Genomic DNA, 20,986 nt, shown 5'->3' with positions numbered 1-20,986 from the left:
ATGAAATCCTTTCTCAAGTATTAAATTATTTCTGCTTCATTCAACACACCGGTTGATTAATTCCAATAGATTTCAGCACACAATCTGGAAAGCATTTCAAGCTTTTTATTCTAAATGGTGAATATACATAAAGACCCATAATGTGGTCATTAGAACAGTCCAGAGTACAACTCTAAATATATAATTACGGGCTAACGGAGTGGGAACATGTCAAGCAGGTTCCTGATAATCCCTTAACCATCAGTGTGATGAGGATCGTTTTACTGGCCCGTCAGAAGCCCAACAGAAAAAGCATAAAATTTAGAATCATTGTATGACTTCACAAAGTAGTCTCACCAATACAAAGATGCTCTTAAAGCTCAGAGAATTCAACATTCACAAATAATTTGGGCCATGGCTATAGAATATGTATTGCAGACTCATTGCAAAGGTAATTGATTATAGGTTCAAGTCGTTCTCCTCAGAGACATCTGACACCACACAATGGATGTGTTGCAGGGGTTAAGATATGAAGCACAGAACCGGTGTCAGGTCAAGTTGATACTATGACACCAGGAAGGTGAAGACGACGTTGAGCTTCATCCTGGCTAGACTCTCCTCTGGACGTGCTTTTCCTCACTGGCGACTGACAGCACACAGCTGATGAGGTGAAGGGCTCAGGGTGAAGCCAACAGCTGGTGTCAGATCCAGATCATCCTCTGTAACTCCAGGTGGAGGAGAGAAACGAAAGCGCTGGAGGAGAGAGGTGAAGAAGAGGAAGACCTCCATCTTGGCCAGACTCTCTCCGGGACAAGCCCTGCGACCTGTGAATTCAGGAGATGTCATAACAAGGTGCCTTATAAAAAAAAATACATGAATTGGACAAATTTTCATGTCAAATGCAAAGGAAGATTTCAATGTTTACAGAAATGATATATCGTACCTGCAGAGAACGGCATGAATGCATCTTTTGTCACAAATTTCCCATGCTCATTTAAGAAATGTCCCGGGTTGAACGTGTGTGGGCTCTCCCATTCACCCTCATCATGAAGGACAGACATCAGCAAAGGATACACAGTTGTCCCCTGTCATGACAAAATATGAGAGGCTGACTAAGAATATTTATTATTATCAAAAAGGAAATGCAGTCACCTTTTCAAGGGATGTTCATTTTAACATGATCAGTTTTGCTGAATACATTATTATTATGTATTTCATCTGACCTTCCTGATGAAGTAGCCCTGGAAGGTGACGTCTCGGCTGGTGATGTGAGGAAGAGCAATGGGGGCGATGTTGGCCAGTCTCTGAGTCTCATGGATGACAGCATCAGTGTAGGGCAGGTTCTTCCTGTCCTCCACCCGGACGTGGCGACTTCCTATCACCCTGCTGAGCTCCTCCTGGACCTGGTCTGAACACACAAAGTAGGAAATACAATTACATTTGCCTGCGTCTGCTACGCACGGCATGCGCGCACACACGTTGAAAAAAAATCAAAATTTAGCCACCTTCCTGACATAGCATGTACCAATCTATACCTTAGGTCAGGGTTCCTTAAATAGCAGCCCTTGTGTGGCCCGCGCTGGAATTGCATCTTTTTTTAACCACAGTTTGGGAACCAGTTCTAGAACAAATCTGATTATCAACCAATTCTCTGTTTTCATTATTATTCAAGTTCAAGTTCAAGTTCAACTTCAAGGTTTTTATTGTCACATACAGCATCACAGAAGCAATGAGCAGTGAAATTAGGGCCGCAGCCACTCCAAGACTGTGCACATGCAGAGACAGACAAGACAACATAATACGGTCAAAAGTTAAAAACATAGTGCAGTCAAATATAGTAAGAACCAATACTAAGTTAAGAAGTTAAAATTAAGAATTTAAAAAAATTTGGATTGATAAAATTGGATAAACGCTAAGAGTTCACCATGCGCATTCAAGTCTAGCCGAGTAGGGGGTTCTCCCAATAGCACCGTAAATTCTCCGTATTATTCTTAGAGCTTCTACAATAGAAAGCAGCGATACTCTTTTCGTTATCTAGTCTCTAGTAGTAACGCATCCAGCACTTGAACAGGGCAGTCGCTTTCTTTCTCGCTCTCCCTTATCTCCCTTCTTTCCCTCTGCCTGCAACAACACCCAGAGCAAACTTGCATTCGTCTACTCGAAATGACAAATATGGATTTATTGGATTTACTAAGCTGGTCTCTCAACGCGAATCAACTAAACTTTGAGGAATGCGGGGTCCGGGGAACCCCCACCCTCTGCCCAGACAGATCTTTTGCCGCGGGATACGGGAAGACAACAGCGATTGCCGATTGACCCTAGGCTGTGACGTCATGAAAATTGAGATGGGCGGTCAGTGAATTTGAACTGTGAAAAATGGATTATATCTGGATATATCATGGAAATTCCACTGATCTGCAATAAGAGAAATGAACTAAGTTGAGAATCAGAGACTTGACACCTGCTGTTGACTTTCTGGTCTGTGTGACCCTTGTCTGTGTGACCTGAAAGGAATTCCAGGCAACCAAAACATTTTATTCTAATCTGGACTCTCGTACTGCCAAGGACGCAGCTCTCCTGATATTTCGTCTGCAACTGAGCTCTTCCCCCCCCAAACCCCCCGCCTTGTTCCCTGACAGCTCTTGCATCATCCACCCCCGCGCCACCCCCTCTTCCTCCGATACTTCCATCTGGCGCTGATGACAGCGAGCCACTTGCGTTGTTTGAGGAGCTAGTGCAACGGTGGCGCTGCGCACGCGGCGACCCAGCTGAGGGCAGCAGATGGTCCTTTGGAATCTGTACATAATGCAACAAATGTTTATGTATTGTATAATATTGAAGTGTGCCTTTATTACTTTAAAACTAGTAATAATGTATCTCAATTCTGAAGTGTGCCTCTATTACTAATCTCAAACTAGTAATGATGTTTTATTTATCCACTACTGTCTGATGTGAACCAAAGTGCCCTTCTGGGACATGTATTAAACTGATTGATTGATTGATTGATTGATTGATTGATTGATTGATTGATTGATTGATTGATTGATAGTACTGCTGTAATGTTGGGCTATCCTATCTGTAACACTATTTTTAACTAGTGCAGTGCCCGTTCGCCCCGCTGCTGCAAACTGTTCTTACCCTGTACTCGTGGATATTTGGCCATGAGCAGCAAACCCCATCTCAATGTAGTGCCTGTGGTATCTGTACCAGCTACAAACAGGTTGGACACTGTGAATATGAGGTTCTTCTCATGGTAGTGAGAGTCCATGATGCAGGAGTCCTGAGAGGAAAGCACACCCACATATCATAAACTAGACATGTATGCAGCATTGCTGTACAGTATATGAGCATTTCTGTACATACATATTTCTTGTATGAAAGATATCAAAGGTGTTTGTCATACCTCGTCTTTCTGCTTACGGATCAGAAAAGAGTCTACAAATCCCCTGCACATCTGAGGGTTCAGAGTCTCTTTCAGATGCTTGACTAAGTCTCTGATATCCAAAATAAGATTTTCAACATTTTTTAATATCAGCTTCCGGCTCTTTATCCAATGGCCCAACCAAGGAAAGTTGTTGTACAACTGCCACACAAGAATACAGATTACAGAGATTAGAATTATGAGTGAGAATGTAAACCTAACACCAACCCATCTTTATAATTTAGTTCCATTGAAAGACTTAAAAAATTCAATGCCGTAAATTCATGATTGTTGACAAAATCTTTATCGTGCTCAATCCTAACCCTAACTATGACGATGTCAGTACAGTACAAAGTCTCTGCTCCTCATTCATAGCAGTTTTTCATGGTCTAAATCCACCCAATAATGAAATGCCTGTGTAGGAATTAAGTTGATTTCTAGTTAATTAACTTTTAACAACATCAAGTCAATAAGCAAAGATTATGCTTACCTCTATTGGAGCAGAACCTGAAATACGTATGTTCTCATTGACCCTATTCACCATGCATTTGAATCGGGGGTCAGCATATTCAAATCTGCTACCATACACAATGGATGAGATGATATTGGATGTAGCATAATTCACTGCACATGTTGTGTCAAATGCATTCCCTGTGAAAACAGCAGTGGGAAACAATGAAAGTGTAAAGACTGGAATACAAGACAAACAATACCAAAGAGCATGTTACATTGAGATATGTCACTCCATACCTTCATGCTCTGCAAACACTTGGATCAGATGGTGGCATTCCTCTATGATTTTCTCCTCAGCTGCTCTCTTGCCCATCCCAAAGTCTCTCAGGTTAGTCAGGGCAAATCGTCTCATCTCTTTCCAGGAATCTCCATTGGCAAAGAGAATTCCTGCAGAAATCAGAGATGATCACAGATAAAACAAGCTATACATTAAATTTTAATGTTTAAAAGATAGAATGCTGCAACAAATGATAAAAAACAAACGATTTGAAAACAGGTGAAACAAACCAAACAGAAATTGTTGATGATGATGATGTTGGTATAGATGTTCATTGCTATTATTTATGTCTTTATTATACCTCTTTATAGACAGTGCTAATGCTAAAGGTTTAGTCATGGAAGTCCATCCATACCATGTCCTTGATTGACGTCATGAGAAAGAGGGGTGGTCCATCTGTCCCCAAACTCCTCAGCATGGTTGACCAGAGCCTGCTTGACTGCCTTGTATCCTGCCAGGACCACCACTTTATTGGGTCCAAAATAGACTGTGAACACTGATCCATATTTCTTGGAAAGCTAAAACCAGGGCACATTGTAATGGAATTATCATTAATTCATTCATCATTCATTCATTCATTCATTCATACATACACATACATACATACATACATACATACATACATACATACATACATACATACATACATACATACATACAGTACATACATAGTTGAGGCAATTATAAGACAGGGTTTCATATTGACCCTATTATAGGGACCCATATTATCCACTACTGTCTGATGTGAACCAAAGTGCCCTTCTGGGACATGTATTAAAGTCTGATTCTGATTCTGATTCTGAGTTTGCTGCCAACAGTGCTGAGAACAGCGATAGTACACAAAACCAAACATAACAAGAAATTATTGTACAGTGTGTAGCCATATTGTATATACATTAGCAAGCAAACTGTAGGCAATGACTTACCTCCCAGAGTGTGTGGTAGGGTCTCTTGAGATCCAGCTGCAACAGGTTACCAAGCAGAGGAAGAGGTTTGGGGCCTGGGGGCTCCTTCCTCTTTTCCTGGAAGCTGAAGCTGGAGGAGAAGAGGTAGAGGACCAGCAGGAACACAGCAGACATCAACAGGCTGGTGGGACTAGGGGAGGAGAAGAAAGCCAAATCTTCCACAACAGACATTGTTCTTGACATACAGTACGTTACGTACACTACAGGCCTACTGCTCTGAGTGAGCTTGATCCATCAAGGAAGAATGTTTGTGCTCATAGCAGCATCACCTACATTCCTGTTTGGAGGAGGGGGGGGGGGGGGGGGCTTGGGACAAAGGAAGTCTCAAAGGAGGGGCAAAGAAGAATGTGTTTTCCGCCCAATTGGGCTGGTTTCGGGTGCATAGTGTGTGTGTGGGGGGGGGGGGGGGGGGAGGTGTGATGCGCTTGGGTGGGTTTACCGACCCACTCTTGTTCCCATAGTCCTGTATTTGTTTGGGCGGTTTTGTGTGCGTTTTGGTGGTTTTTGAACAGTCTTTGGGCTGGAAACCATTATCTGTATCTGGCAACACTATGTATCTTTAACCCGGCATCCTTGGTCAGCTGACATATCATCTGTCAGGTTTTGTGGTAACAAGCAGTGTTGGGGGGAACTCATTACAAAAGTAACATATTACATGTAATATATTACTTTTAGCAGTAACTCAGTAATATAACTTATTACTTATAGGATTTCAGTAATATTAGACCAGTTACTTTGTCAAGTAACTCAAGTTACAATTTGAGTTACATTTGATTCAATCAAAGGACATATTTAAAAAAAGATACAATCATTTCCTAATCAAACCGTGTGTTTTTATGCAAAAAACCACTATAGATGATAATAACAAGGGAAAAGAATAAAATTTAGAATTTTGCATTGTTTACACTGACTTCAAGGCAGTTGAAATGATTTTTCAGGATGGTTCCGGGGCGGCAATGTCATTCTGCTACTGCTGTTATTTTGGTGAAAGTAATGCAAAAGTAGTGTAATAAGTAACAAGTTGGTCGATGGCCTTGGGTGGGTTAACAGACCCAGACCCACTCTTGTTCCCATAGTAGACCAGTGTATTTGTTTGGGTGGTTTTGTGTGCGTTTTGGTGGTTTTCGAACAGTCTTTGGGCTGGAAGCCATTCACTGTATATGGCAACACTGTATTAACCCAGCATGCTGGACCATCATCATCAACTTTTTGGGCGGACACATATTCCATGAAAACAAACACATGCAACAATTAACAACACACAAAAACACAATTAAACTATAATATGCACTATACCAAAAAGTTCCACGTGAGTGCTCTGAGACTGGTATCTCACAGCACTAAAACCAGGATTAGTCAGCAGCATAATGGCATTCTGAGAAACATTCAGTCGATAAATAGATTTGTACATCAGATTAAGAGCCTTAACTCCTGCCTTACAAGGTCTCTAGCACTACTTCACCTGGGTTTTGCAGCAATATCTGCATGCAGTCATAAGCAACCTGAAGTTTGTGGAAGCTCACTTTTTCCCACATGCGACGTGGGCTACACATCATTGTTTGTAGTGATAGGAATACTCCATCAGAGGGCAGAACCTTCCTACCCATGCTTCTACCCTACATAATGAAGAAGACCTACTCACACAGGTGTGCTAGATAATTAGGAGGCCAGGCTGCATGTCTGTCTGTGTACCTTTGTGCTGTTATGAATAAATCTACAACTCTGAATCCAGGTTTCTTTATTCTATATAAGAAACATTACATGGTACCAGGAGTGGGGTTACATTACAATTGTTTAGGGTCAGTCACCCACTCAGTCATAATGTCATGGAAAGGACAAGGCCGGATCTACCATATGGGCAACCTGGGCAGGTGCCCAGGGGCCCTCGGTGTGAAGGGGCCCTCCAAAAAAAAAGGGGGAAAAAATACTTTTGTTTTGTTTTGGTCGGCCTCATGTTGGGCTCCACAGAACTATGACACAAATCTAAGCCCAATCAGGATAAAATAAAATCGTTTCCAAGAAGATTAAGGCTCCTATCTTCCCACTGGCCTTAGGCGCTAAAACTGGCGTTAAATGCAAAAAAACGCACCTTGCGCCTGCCTCGGGAAGATAGCATCATGGTTTTAGGCCCCGAAATGCGCTTTACGCCGAAGAGGTGCCAGAATAGGTGCCAGTGCCAGAATAGGCCAGAATGGGCATATCGGCCTTAAATACCGGCCTAACGCTATCTTCCCCCCTGGCGTTAGTTTAGCGCTTAGCGCTTTTCAAAACCAGGACTTATTCAGTGCGCCGCGGATATTACTGTGTGTGCGTAATTGCGTGCAGCTCTCCTCTGCCATCTCACTCTCTCTCCCCCCCCCTCTCTCTCTCTCACGCGTCAGACAGGCACAATGACCGATGAATTTTTTTTTGTTATACTGTAGTTTTGAGCCCCTGTCATTCAGAGGCTGTTGCATCATCCTACCTGTGCAGTGGGGGATAAGAAAAGGTAGCGAGAGAAAACAATATCATTCTGCCCAAACTTTCACCAATCAAATCTCATCATGACATCCAGCCAGGGATAGGCTATATTTTTTCTAGCTGATGTGTTTAGAACATTCTTTTCACTTTGATCTTGCTATAGTGTAGCGTATTTACATGCTTACTGTATTTAAACTGCAGTGGGATTGGTTTGAGAAGCATAATCATGTGGAATAATATATATGGAGACAGACGGGGATGAAAGAGGGAGGGGGAGAGCTCAGAGCGCTTTGGTCGGCCTTTTCTCACCGGATTGAATCGCTCCGTGGAATGGAACATGAAAGGGACATTGTGAATCGTTTACTGCACTTATCCAATGAGCACGGTGTGAATAATTCTATGCTTAAAATGCATGGTTATAATGCTTAAGGCCACGTGTAGCGCCGACTGAGAATATGCAGTGCGCCGGTCCACGGCCACTAATATGAGCTGCGCCTGGCGCTAAGCGCTAATATAAGGCCGGTGGGACGATAGAGCCCCAAGTCTCATGATTTAGTGTCATTGGATGCCTGTGGGCAAGTGGTGACCAGGGGCGTGGGAAGTGGGGGTGCTTGTGGTGCTGCAGCACCCTCTGCTGTTTTATATTGGAATTGTAATGTCAATTAAAAAATATATATATGATTAAAATGTGTTTTATATGTTTTATACTGTGATATTTAGGGTTTAGTTGAAGACTATACTATATAGTATATGAGCAAAGCAAAGAGGGTGATGTTATTTTTGATGTTTGGTTTATAATAATAAGATAATAAAATATAATACTAAATAAGTTCAGTGTTTCTGCCTGTGTTGCTGTCTTTTGTAATGTAAAACGACCTAAAGGGAGAGCAGGTGGTGACATGAAAGTGAGTGCACTGGCGATTATACGTTGGTGCACCGGATGCACGTGCAACCCCTAGTGGCCAGATGATTTTTTATTTTATTTCTACAAAAATTAATTAGATGTCCCGCATTTGCGTGAGATAGAGCGCGAGAGACCGAGGCAGATAGAGAGGGAAAGAGAGATAAAGAGAGAGAGCGTGAGAGACAGAGGGGCACTTTACACGAGGACGGTTTCCTATGGAAACGGGGAATTATTGTATCGTTAGTGCCTCCCGTTAAGACGGCGACGGCAAATTCGCGCTTAGGAAATGACACATTTTGAAACCACCCTCTAGAGTGGAATTGTTGGTGACGCTTCCCGCTGAGCGCTCCATGTAATCGGTTAGAAACGATAGTCTTCCCAGAAACTCTGACGTGCCTGCACACACAACACACGCTTGGCAACATTGCTACACTGCGGCCGACTTCAGTTACATGTTCATAGCGTTACTGCTGCTGCGAGGAGCCGATGGCTGTACCCGGTCGGCATTTAACGTTAGGCAAGCACATCGACAGTGTTTTCTCACTGCAGCCTACACAGTAGACAGTGTCAGCACAGCCAGCGCTCCCGATCCTCGCTGCTCGTTAAATATTTCCAAATAGGCTTATTCTGATAAACTGGTCACATCTATGTAACGTTCTCACCCGAAGAATATTACAACTTTAAAACAGTTTGGTTTTTTTAGCTTGAAAACAGCTTTTTGGCAAGTCTAAAAATTACTACGGTAGCCGTAATCTACTTCCGTGTCTAAAACCCAGAAAGAAGATTACGAAATGACGTCATGCAGAAGCGTCCGTGGAGTGACGAGCAACGCCCCGTTGACCATCACAATGCCACCTAGCGACCTGGCATGTAGATTACGGCGTTTTAAAAATTCAACAGCGCTCATGTAAACGGGGAGAAGGTGTGAATGAAAAGGTGTGAAGGAAACGCTATTGTGTCGTTTCTTCCAGAGACTGTCCTCGTGTAAAGGGCCCCAGAGAGGGAGAGGGAGAGAGACGAGACATGAGAGCGGGGGAGGGAGAGAGAGCCACGGCTCGCACCCAGCTGCTTGTTAACACATTCACTGCCAACAGTTTTTTTTTACTGTAGGTAGCTTCTGCCAAGGTTTTTTTTTGAGGATTCTGGCTCATCTTTCAAGAGCCGAGGATTATTTTCTGTTAGGATTTTGTGAACACAAAATATCTCAAAAGAACTAATAGAATGTGTGCTTTCTCTGTCTAAAAGAGTTAGTTTGTAGAGTTAGTAGTTATGTAGGCATTAGCAGTTGAATACAGCATGGTTTCAGCGTCTGAAAATTTAAGCTGAGATAAATGCCTTTTTGTGAAATTCGATAGAACAGTCACTTTAACCATTTATTTTTGGCATCAGTAAGACGTCAGACATCTAAACAATAGTTTTGAACAGTAATTTCCTCCATAACAACAGGAAACCCCCCTCTCCTTCAAACTCCTCCCTCCGTGTGTGTTCTCCTCCTCCCTCCGTGGCTGCAGCGGCTGTGTCACAAGCGAGTTTCTGCTGTCTGTGCTGCCTGGCTGCCCCTCGTCGGGCGAGTCTGGATGGGCTCGCTCGTTTCTTGGGGTTTCGGTTGAGAGATTTGATGAAGCTTTTGCGATTCTGGGCTTATTTATGCTGCGTGTTTCAAAGTGTGTTGCACCCAGTCTATTTTTGGAACCCCCCACCGTTGTGCGCCACCGTTGTGCGCCAGCGCGAAAGCGCTTTCGCCAAACCATTCTACAGTATGAAAATGGTTTCCTCGCGCTTTCCCCTGCAGTTTTGGCTCGGCTTTTTCTAGTCTGGAGAGCACTGTCGCCACTTAGTGGGTCGGTAGAATGGGTTGTACACGTTCGGTGGCTCCCATATTTTTATAGGAGATGTAAAAGGGTTAGATCCACGTCCCACCGTCAAATTTTTTTTTTTTTTTTTGACGAGATATCTCGTCCACGGCAGTCAACCGCTGGTTTCTGCTTGACGAGATATCTCGTCCACGGCAGTGAACGTGTTAACTTCACTTAACGACACTACTGCAGCCTGACAGACTTGTGAGTATGCTACTCCCAGTAAAAAAAAAAATAACAATACCAATAGCGTGCAAATAGAATACAATAGGATAGGATAAAAAACATCCAAAAGTTAAAAATAAAGTAAATTTTTCAGACAGTCCCTTCCTTGCAGCACCCCCTACTTAAAGTGTAACTTACGCCCAAAACACTTTTTTTCAGCTTTTAACCAATATATATGACTTTGGGGGTGGTGTGAAGAATTCTGGTAAAAATTTCCACATTTGAGACCAAACTGTTACCATTGTACCATTTGTATCATTTTCAGCAGCATACGTTCCTTCTATGGGTTTTTTTGTGCCCTCAAATGAATGGGATATTTGGTACATCGTGACGTCACGGTGGGTTTAGCACGTGCCCCACTCATGTGAAAAAAAAATTCCCCCATTGATTATTACTGTAGTTCACACGGCGCAAGCCCTTTAACATCCATGGGTAATGCCTACAGTGGCTAATGTTAGCCGCTAGTTAGTTATGTTACATAGCAGTAAAACACCACTAAATGACCAAATTGATAGAACTTTTAACCATTTCGAGTAACACTGTTTCCATACGGATCACCAGCATTAGTTTGTTGTTTATAACGTGGCTATATTCATAACGTTTTCTATCTCGGATGCGTTATTTCAAATCCCACATAGGTTACGCCAAACCCCACATAGGTTACACCTCGAATCCCACATAGGTTACGCTAAAACCCACATAGGTTACGCCTCGAATCCCACAAAGGTTAGGCTAAAACCACCACCGCAAAGCGTGTGGGTTTCAGGACGAAACAGTCTCGAGCCACTAACGTCATCTTTAGAGCACAATATTCCTGGAATGCAAGTTTAACTAAACAGTTACATGTCCTCTGCATTCTACATAAAATTAAGATATTACGGGTTGTATTATTTTGTATGTTACATACTTATTGGCCAAGATATGTTAGTTTGTGGGGGAGGAATTCTGCCAGGTAAGGAGGGGAGTGTGGGCGGCCATCTTGCCTGCGGGGTTTTCGGATCGAGTGGAGAGCCGTTTTGCAGGAAATCTGGAGGGGTAAGTCCCGCTTTAAAAACAGTTCCAGTGTCCCTGGTGGTGACTGGTCAGCCATTCATTTTTTCCATAGACATTTTGTAAAATGCTTGTAAAAAAATAGATTTGCTTGCTCAAACAAAGCGATTCAGTTATATTTAGAATCAGCATTTTAGTTGGACAATTGTTTTTTTTGGGGGGGGGGGTGCCCCTGGGCACTGGGGGGGGTGTTAAAGGATGGCTTTCCCGTGGGGAATATGAATATATATTAAATCTCACGCCCCTAAGGTTTTCGAATCCGTTGAAATTTTTGAAATTGCTTCTTCACAGCCAGAGATATCAACAGAAATCCACTCTGTGTGTGAAGGGGGGGGGGGGGTGGTGGAGGGGAGGGGCGGGTGCGGGGACTCGAAATCCTACATTTCCCACAATGCACTGGGCTCGCGTGGCCTTAGATTCCACGCCCACCCCTCAGGCATTTGGCTGATATCAAACTCCAGTAGGTGGCGGTAATGCACATATATGTTTGCCAACCGCCATAAAACTCAAAGAAGAAGAAGAAGAAGGCTTCGACAATAAAACATTATGAGAAGAAGAAAAAATCGAAAATAAAATTGCCTCCAAATTGCACCAAATTTAAACCGAAGTATATATGTCGGGAGATGTCTTCATAAAAAAAATTCATGCATTTTAAGGCATTTTCCAAGGAGTTACGCGCATCTGATGTAACTATTTCATGTAAAAATGTGTAAAAACGGGTACATTGCTCAGCGTTGATTTCCTTACTTCAACGCACCTACTACTAGATGTAAAATTTGACGAGCTTTCCAATGCCGCCAGTCCCGTGTCGGTACGTGCTTCCGTTCCCGAGATATGGTCTCTTTGCAAGGAACTATGGAAAGCTAATATTAGCTACCATAGGCTATGCGGTTGAAAAAGATGGCTGCCTTTTGTTTTTGTTCAAGACCTCTGAAGGGGCGTGGAGGACCTCTAGAGGAGGGACCATGGCAGCACAGGCCCACAAGTAGTGTAGTTCATAGGTGCTCGACTTCCGCAAGGCTGGACTTGTCACCCCGACGCGTTTTGCGTCAGAGCGTCATGGAAATAATGTGAGAGATGGTTGATATCTCTGGCTGTAAACAACCAATTTCAAAAATTTCAACGGATTCGAAAACCTTAGGGGCGTGAGATTTAATATATATTCATATTCCCCATTGAAAAGCCGTCCTTTAATCTGGCCTTGGGAAAGGACTGTGTTCATACATTCAAGCCTCTCTCAATCACAATAATATACATGAATAGCCTAAATGTGGTCTAAAATGAACATTTACTTGCAACATAGTATTACAAACTATTACATTAATTTGAGCAAAAAGCCATCTGTGTTTTGAATGTCTGGGGTCCCTAGAGTTTTATGATGTCAAAGTGGGGTCCCATGCCAAAAAACATTGGGAAACCCTACATTATATTCTGACTTCCTGTATCGAGCAAGTATTGGCAAGTTAACATGAGCTACCTGTCTCTCCGGCCACAGGTCATTGACAATCCTCTGCCCATCTTTTACTTTCTTCCATAGTCACCCATCATAGAAATGCTTGTGAAACTACTCTCTTGCACACCAAAAACCCTCCTCCACCTCGTTCTGGAATCTGATTGGGTGAAACCTGGTTTGGAATATGATAGGCCTATGTTGTGTTGATGAAATCCTTTCTCAAGTATTCAATTATTTCTGCTTCATTCAACACACCGGTTGATTAATTCCAATAGATTTCAGTACACAATCTGGAAAGCATTTCAAGCTTTTTATCCTAAATTGTGAAAATACATAAAGACTCATAATGTGGTCATTAGAACAGTCCAGAGTACAACTCTAAATATATAATTACGGGCTAACGGAGTGGGAACATGTCAAGCAGGTTCCTGATAATCCCTTAACCATCAGTGTGATGAGGATCGTTTTACTGGCCCGTCAGAAGCCCAACAGAAAAAGCATAAACTTTAGAATCATTGTATGACTTCACAAAGTAGTCTCACCAATACAAAGATGCTCTTAAAGCTCAGAGAATTCAACATTCACAAATAATTTGGGCCATGGCTATAGAATATGTATTGCAGACTCATTGCAAAGGTAATTGATTATAGGTTCAAGTCGTTCTCCTCAGAGACATCTGACACCACACAATGGATGTGTTGCAGGGGTTAAGATATGAAGCACAGAACCGGTGTCAGGTCAAGTTGATACTATGACACCAGGAAGGTGAAGACGACGTTGAGCTTCATCCTGGCTAGACTCTCCTCCGGACGTGCTTTTCCTCACTGGCGACTGACAGCACACAGCTGATGAGGTGAAGGGCCCAGGGTGAAGCCAACAGCTGGTGTCAGATCCAGCTCATCCTCTGTAACTCCAGGTGGAGGAGAGAAACGAAAGCGCTGGAGGAGAGAGGTGAAGAAGAGGAAGAGCTCCATCTTGGCCAGACTCTCTCCGGGACAAGCCCTGCGACCTGTGAATTCAGGAGGTGTCATAACAAGGTGCCATAACAATAAGAAATCTGGATTTAGAAATATAAAAAAAAATACATGAATTGGACAAATTTTCATGTCATATGCAAAGGAAGATTTCAATGTTTACAGAAATGATATATCGTACCTGCAGAGAATGGCATCAATGCATCTCTTGTCACAAATTTCCCATGCTCATTTAAGAAATGTCCCGGGTTGAACGTGTGTGGGCTCTCCCATTCACCCTCATCATGAAGGACAGACAACAGCAAAGGATACACAGTTGTCCCCTGTCATGACAAAATATGAGAGGCTGACTAAGAATATTTATTATTATCAAAAAGGAAATGCAGGCACCTTTTCAAGGGATGTTCATTTTAACATGATCAGTTTTGCTGAATACATTATTATTATGTATTTCATCTGACCTTCCTGATGAAGTAGCCCTGGAAGGTGACGTCTCGGCTGGTGATGTGAGGAAGAGAAATGGGGGCGATGTTGGCCAGTCTCTGAGTCTCATGGATGACAGCATCAGTGTAGGGCAGGTTCTTCCTGTCCTCCACCCGGACCTGGCGACTTCCTACCACCCTGCTCACCTCCTCCAGGACCTGGTCTGAACACACAAAGTAGGAAATACAATTACATTTGCCTGTGTCTGCTACGCACAGCACGCGCACACACACACACACACACACACACACTGAAAATGTTTTTCCCCTCACCCAAATTTAGCCACCTTCCTGCATAGCAGGTAACAATCCATACTCGATACTCTTTTCGTAATGTAGTCTCTAGTACTGCTGTAATGTTGGCCTATCCTATCTGTAACACTATTTTTAACTAGTGCAGTGCCCGTTCGCCCCGCTGCTGCACACTGTTCTTACCCTGTACCCGTGGATATTTGGCCATGAGCAGCAAACCCCATCTCAATGTAGTGCCTGTGGTCTCTGTACCAGCTGCAAACAGGTTGGACACTGTGAATATGAGGTTCTTCTCATGGTAGTGAGAGTCCATGATGCAGGAGTCCTGAGAGGAAAGCACACCCACATATAAACTAGACATGTATGCAGCATTGCTGTACAGTCTATGAGCATTTCTGTACATACATATTTCTTGTATGAAAGATATCAAAAGGTGTTTGTCATACCTCGTCTTTCTGCTTACGGATCAGAAAAGAGTCTACAAATCCCCTGCACATCTGAGGGTTCAGAGTCTCTTTCAGATGCTTGACTAAGTCTCTGATATCCAAAATATTATTTTCAACATTTTTTAATATCAGCTTCCGGCTCTTTATCCAATTGCCCAGCCAAGGAAAGGTGTTGTACAACTGCCACACAAGAATACAGATTACAGAGATTAGAATTATGAGTGAGAATGTAAACCTAACACCAACCCATTTTTATAATTTAGTTCCATTGAAAGACTTAAAAAATTCCATGCTGTAAATTCATGATTGTTGACAAAATCTTTATCGTGCTCAATCCTAACCCTAACTATGACGATGTCAGTACAGTACAAAGTCTCTGTTCCTCATTCATAGCAGTTTTTCATGATCTAAAATCCACCCAATAATGAAATGCCTGTGTAGGAATTAAGTTGATTTCTAGTTAATTAACTTTTAAAAACAACATCAAGTCAATAAGCAAAGATTATGCTTACCTGTATTGGAGCAGAACCTGAAATACGTATGTTCTCATTGACCCTATTCACCATGCATTTGAATCGGGGGTCAGCATATTCAAATCTGCTACCATACACAATGGATGAGATGATATTGGATGTAGCATAATTCAATGCACATGTTGTGTCAAATGCATTCCCTGTGAAAACAGCAGTGGGAAACAATGAAAGTGTAAAGACTGGAATACAAGACAAACAATACCAAAGAGCATCTTACATTGAGATATGTCACTCCATACCTTCATGCTCTGCAAACACTTGGATCAGATGGTGGCATTCCTCTATGATTTTCTCCTCAGCTGCTCTCTTGCCCATCCCAAAGTCTCTCAGGTTAGTCAGGGCAAATCGTCTCATCTCTTTCCAGGAATCTCCATTGGCAAAGGTAATTCCTGCAGAAATCAGAGATGATCACAGATAAAACAAGCTATACATTAAATTTGAATGTCTAAAACATAGAACGCTGCAACAAATGACTTGAAAAATTATTTGAAAACAGGTGAAACAAACCAAACAGAACTTGTTGTTGATGATGATGTTGGTATAGATGTTCATTGCTATTATTTATGTCTTTATTATACCTCTTTATAGACAGTGCTAATGCTAAAAGTTTTGTCATGGAAGTCCATCCATACCATGTCCTTGACTGATGTCATGAAAAATAGGGGTGGTGCATCTGTCCCCAAACTCCTCAGCATGGTTGACCAGAGCCTGCTTCACTGCCTTGTATCCTGCCAGGACCACCACTTTATTGGGTCCAAAGTACACCGTGAATACACATCCATATTTCTTTGAAAGCTGGAAAAATCAATCATGCAGTCAGATACTGTACTAACTTTTTTCATAATCTAAACCTATATATATATATATATATATATACACACACACACACACACATATATATATACATACATACTTTTATCATAATCTAAACTTATATACTGTATATCTAAACCCATATGTCATATGTGTGTGTGTGTGTGTGTGTGTGTGTGTGTGTGTGTGTGTGTGTGTGTGTGTGTGTGTGTGTGTGTGTGTGTGTGTGTGTGTGTGTATAATTTATATACCGTATATGTATATGCACACACACAGACAGACAGACAGACAGACAGACACACACACACACACACACACACACACACACACACACACACACACACAAAAATGTATATATTATTACATTACTTGGGTCTTCTCATACATGAGAATAAATCAGAGGCACAGCTTGTGAACAGGCAAGGCAGGCAACTGCTTGTGGCCCCAGTCCGTTAGGGCATTGGTTCTCAAATGGGTGTCCGGGGACCCCCAGGGGTCCGTGGCACATTGCAAGGGGGTCCGCAAAAAGTTTTCAGGGAAATAAAAACTTTTTATTGTTGTTGCAAAAACTTCATAGTTCAATGAAAAAAATGTATGCTTTAAATCTAAAATGGTTCATGGACTACATTCTAACGTAACAAACCTATCAATTTACAAGTCAAGCACATTAGCCCAAAATCACAAATGAGAATGAGGGAATCCCCGGGATATTTTCTATCTTGTAAGGGGTCCTTGGCTGAAAAACACTTGAGAACCTCTGCGTTAGGGGACCCCGAGGGCCAATTTGGAATGACCTAGGTAAGAAACCTCCCTAAAGGGGCCCCATGTCATTCCCATCAAACTTACATGATACACATACTGTATGTCTTGAATTGAAAGTGAATCATTCAAGAGAATGTACGTGAATCATGCACGTTTGACAGAAATGATTTACGGTCATTCACTTTCACTTTCAATTCAAGAGAATGTACGAGAACCATTCCCGTCAAACTTGCATGATTCATGTATTCTGGATGAAGCAAATGAAGAAATTACTGCACCTGGATGTCAAAACTAAAGAGAAAAAAGAGGCTGTGGGGAAAAAGCAAGACAGTGGAGCAGATACTGATTAAGCAACTGAATGCTGTTATTTTAGTATACCGGTACGTATAGTAATGGGGAGATACTTGAATAACTTCAGCTAGCAATGACGTCAGGCAGAACCATCATGAGGGCCGGTTCTGGCCCTCGGGCCCCAAAATGCCCATGTCTGCTTTATACATTACTAGACAAGGTGCAGTTTTAAATAGGTGCAAAATCAGAGCAGCAATAGGACAATATAGTTAACTAGTAAGGCATTTGTGGCAACACTAAAATACAAAGGGTAATAAATAGGTAGTAAGGGTATTAAATAGTAAATAGAATGAGATGGAATGTATATTAAAAATGTATCCAGGTGTGCAGGGAGGTGTGCAAATGTCAATAATCCGGGTTTATAGAAGGTTTATTTATTGAGGTCGTGGCCTGTGGGAAGAAACTGGAAGAGCCTGTATCTTCTCCCTGAGGGCAACAGGGAGAACAGGCTGTTCTGCGGGTGGTTCGTGTCCTTGATGATCTTCCAGGACCTCCTGAGGCGCCGCTGATTGTACAGTTCCTGCTGTTTTGGCAGCTCACATCCTGTCACATGCTGGGCCGCGCGCCTCACCCTTCTCAGCGCCTTGCGGTCCATGGTGGTACAGTTCCCGTACCAGGTGGAGAAACAGCCGCTCAGCAGCAGGCTTTCGATGGTGCCTCTGTAGAAGTCCCTGAGGATTTTGGGCCTCAGGCCAAATTTCTTTAGGAGTCTGAGTCCGTGTAGTCGCTGTTGGGCCTTTTTGACGATGGTGGCGGTGTGGCTGGTCCACGTCAGGTCCTGGTGGATGTTGACTCCGAGGTACTTGAAGCTTTCCACCCTTTCCACCACTGTGCCGTTGATGGTGACTGTCACTGGGGGGTGAGTATCCCTCCCCTTCCTGTAATCCACAATGACCTCCTTGGTCTTGGAGACGTTCAGGGAGACGTGGTTGACCTGGCACCACTGTTCCAGGGCATCTACCTCCTTCCTGTAGGTAGTCTCATCGCCATTCGAGGTCAGCCCCACAACTGCTGTGTCGTCTGCAGACTTCACGATGGTGATCAGCTCATCGCTCATTTCTACCGTCCCACGTTGGTTTCCCCTCGACATACGCAGCTCATAATCTAAACCTTTACAGTACATACTGCTGTGTGCTTATTGTAAGAATTCTATGCAGTCTTTCATAAACCACGGTCTGTCACATCCTTTGACTTTCTAATCATTTGCAACATGGTGACATGGTGAGGTGGGCTAGTGCGGGCCGGTAACAGCAATGATATTGTAGGTGTTACGGGTCCTGAGCGTAGTGCCTGATGAACAGGTTATGCTGAAACATCGCTGGAAAAAGATGTAAACGTAGCCTACAGTGGGTCACTCCTTTTCAGTTCCTTTCCAGATATGGATAACATATCATCACCTTGCCTTCTCTGAGGCTAGGACCGACCGTTTAAGATCATCGATTAAAATCATCCAGAACGTAGCCTAGTTCGACTCAAAGTACAAGATGACAGACAGATTGGCAAAGCCCACTACCAAACAGACACAACAAGCAAGCAAAACATTTCACTTAGGACTACACAGAAAATATAAGGAAATACTAATAAAGAAAATACTATTCAAAAAACATGCAGGGCTGTAGCGTCGGACGCCTAGGCCTAACACGCTGATTATTATTCAAATTTCAAACTGGGTGCAAATTATTAAACTGAACACAAACTGAAAACAGATGGTCACAAACTCACCTCACACAAGGTGTGGTAGGGTCTCTTGAGATCCAGCTGCAACAGGTTACCAAGCAGGGGAAGAGGTTTGGGTCCTGGAGGCTCCTTCCTCTTTTCCTGGGAGCTGAAGCTGGAGGAGAAGTGGTAGAGGACCAGCAGGAACACAGCAGACATCAACAGGCTGGTGGGACTACGGGAGGGGAAGAAAGCCAAATCTTCCACAAGATACATTGTTCTTGACATACACTACAGGCCTACTGCTCTGACTGAGCTTGATCCATCAAGGAACAACGTTGTTTGTGTTCGCAGCAGCATCACCGTGACATTATTCCTAAAGGGAGGGTTAGAGGGTTGAGACAAAGAAAGTCACAACCCTTTCTGGTACAGGACCAGAAAGGATTGGCTTTGTACCTGGTTGGACTCGTTTTGGCTTTCACCTGTACATATTATGATCTCTAAACAAATAGGTGTGCGCGTGTATGTGTGTGTGTGCGCGTGTGTGTGTGTGTGTGTGTGTGCATGTGCCTTTCTAGAATCTGATTGGGTGAAAATGTAGTTCACAAAGGTTCAATCAAGAAGACTTTTATGCTTCCATAGTTCACCTCTCATTTAATCACACCATCATATCTGCATGCACGCTCAAAATGAGCCTGTCAACTTCCAGGCTTCAATTGAATAATCAGCTGTTTGCCACCTGGTCTCATTTAACCAATAGCATAGCGTCACATCAAATCACACCCCACACACCTCCTTTGTAATTATGGTAGATTTCAGCACACAATCTGGCAAGTATTTTAAAGCTATTGTTTTTCTAAATAGTGAATACAGGCCTACATAAAGGCACATAATGTGTGTTTAGAAGTCTAAATATATCATTACTGGCTAAAGGAGGGGGAACATGTCAAGCAGGTTCCTGATAATCCCTAACCATCAGTGTGATGAGGATCATTTTACAGGCCAGTCAGAAGCCCCAACAACAGCATGCTGTTTGAACTCATACACCATGGTCTGGTTTCTTTGAGCTCATACACCATGGTCCGGTTTCTTGTTACTGGAGGCTGCGACAGCGCGGCCGACCAGGGACGGTCATTAGAGTTGGGGGTGCTGAGATGATGGGTGCGTTCGGAAATAGCACTCCGAGCGCCCAAAGAGCACACTGGACCGTTCGTAAATTGAGAGCGTCGTTGTAATGTACCGTACCTTCGCACTCTCATTTCAGTGTAGAGCGTCAGTGGATTTACGAACGCACCCAAAGTCTATATGATGACGTCACATCACAGCCAGAAATTGTTTAATTTTGCATTATTATTTATTTACTTATTGGTATTATAATAAACACATTTCAATATTAAAATAGAGAAATAGAACAATAGAAATGGAAAACAAATATAGTTTATTGAATTGTTTTAGCCTTGAAATTACAGCTCCCCACCAGGAGGGGGTGCTGCAGCCCCGGCCTAAGCACCCCTAGTTCCAGCGACACTGCAGCAGACAGTACAGTACAGTACATCATACCGCATTATAAAATTCAATAAATATAATCAATCAATAATATAGCTCAATCAATAA

General features: G+C 42.8%; 2 protein-coding genes across 2 annotated transcripts; both read right to left on the bottom strand.

The window, feature by feature from the left end:
* Window positions 1-615: 615 nt before the first annotated feature.
* LOC310787753 (cytochrome P450 2K1-like) lies at window positions 616-5,326 on the bottom strand (the record flags this gene model as incomplete). Its single annotated transcript, XM_083649240.1, has 9 exons — window positions 616-803; window positions 923-1,064; window positions 1,203-1,387; window positions 3,118-3,259; window positions 3,383-3,562; window positions 3,891-4,051; window positions 4,151-4,300; window positions 4,546-4,708; window positions 5,117-5,326. 9 exons carry the CDS (start codon window positions 5,324-5,326, stop codon window positions 616-618), a joined length of 1,521 nt encoding a protein of 506 aa, XP_083505366.1.
* A 7,897-nt stretch (window positions 5,327-13,223) lies between these two features.
* On the bottom strand, window positions 13,224-19,683 carry LOC310787751 (cytochrome P450 2K1-like). The gene is made up of 9 exons (XM_083649238.1): window positions 19,439-19,683; window positions 16,423-16,585; window positions 16,030-16,179; window positions 15,770-15,930; window positions 15,258-15,437; window positions 14,995-15,136; window positions 14,539-14,723; window positions 14,259-14,400; window positions 13,224-14,112 (listed from the first exon to the last, which is right to left on the bottom strand). Exons 1-9 carry the CDS (start codon window positions 19,658-19,660, stop codon window positions 13,925-13,927), a joined length of 1,533 nt encoding a protein of 510 aa, XP_083505364.1. The 5' UTR covers window positions 19,661-19,683; the 3' UTR covers window positions 13,224-13,924.
* Window positions 19,684-20,986: the final 1,303 nt, after the last annotated feature.

Source organism: Poromitra crassiceps (genome assembly GCF_964638095.1).
Source record: "Poromitra crassiceps genome assembly, chromosome: 13".
Taxonomy (NCBI): Eukaryota; Metazoa; Chordata; class Actinopteri; order Beryciformes; family Melamphaidae; genus Poromitra; species Poromitra crassiceps.
Note: the sequence above shows the minus strand (reverse complement) of the source record. Positions and strands in the feature narration are given on the sequence as shown.

Coding starts and splice junctions, on each gene's coding strand:
- LOC310787751 (XM_083649238.1), bottom strand. CDS start 19,660: ATGTCAAGAACAATGTATCTTGTGGAAGATTTGGCTTTCTTCCCCTCC. Junction 16,586..19,438: donor CCTACCACACCTTGTGTGAG/GTGAGTTTGTGA, acceptor TGATTTTTCCAG/CTTTCAAAGAAATATGGATG. Junction 15,931..16,029: donor AGTGTTTGCAGAGCATGAAG/GTATGGAGTGAC, acceptor CTGTTTTCACAG/GGAATGCATTTGACACAACA.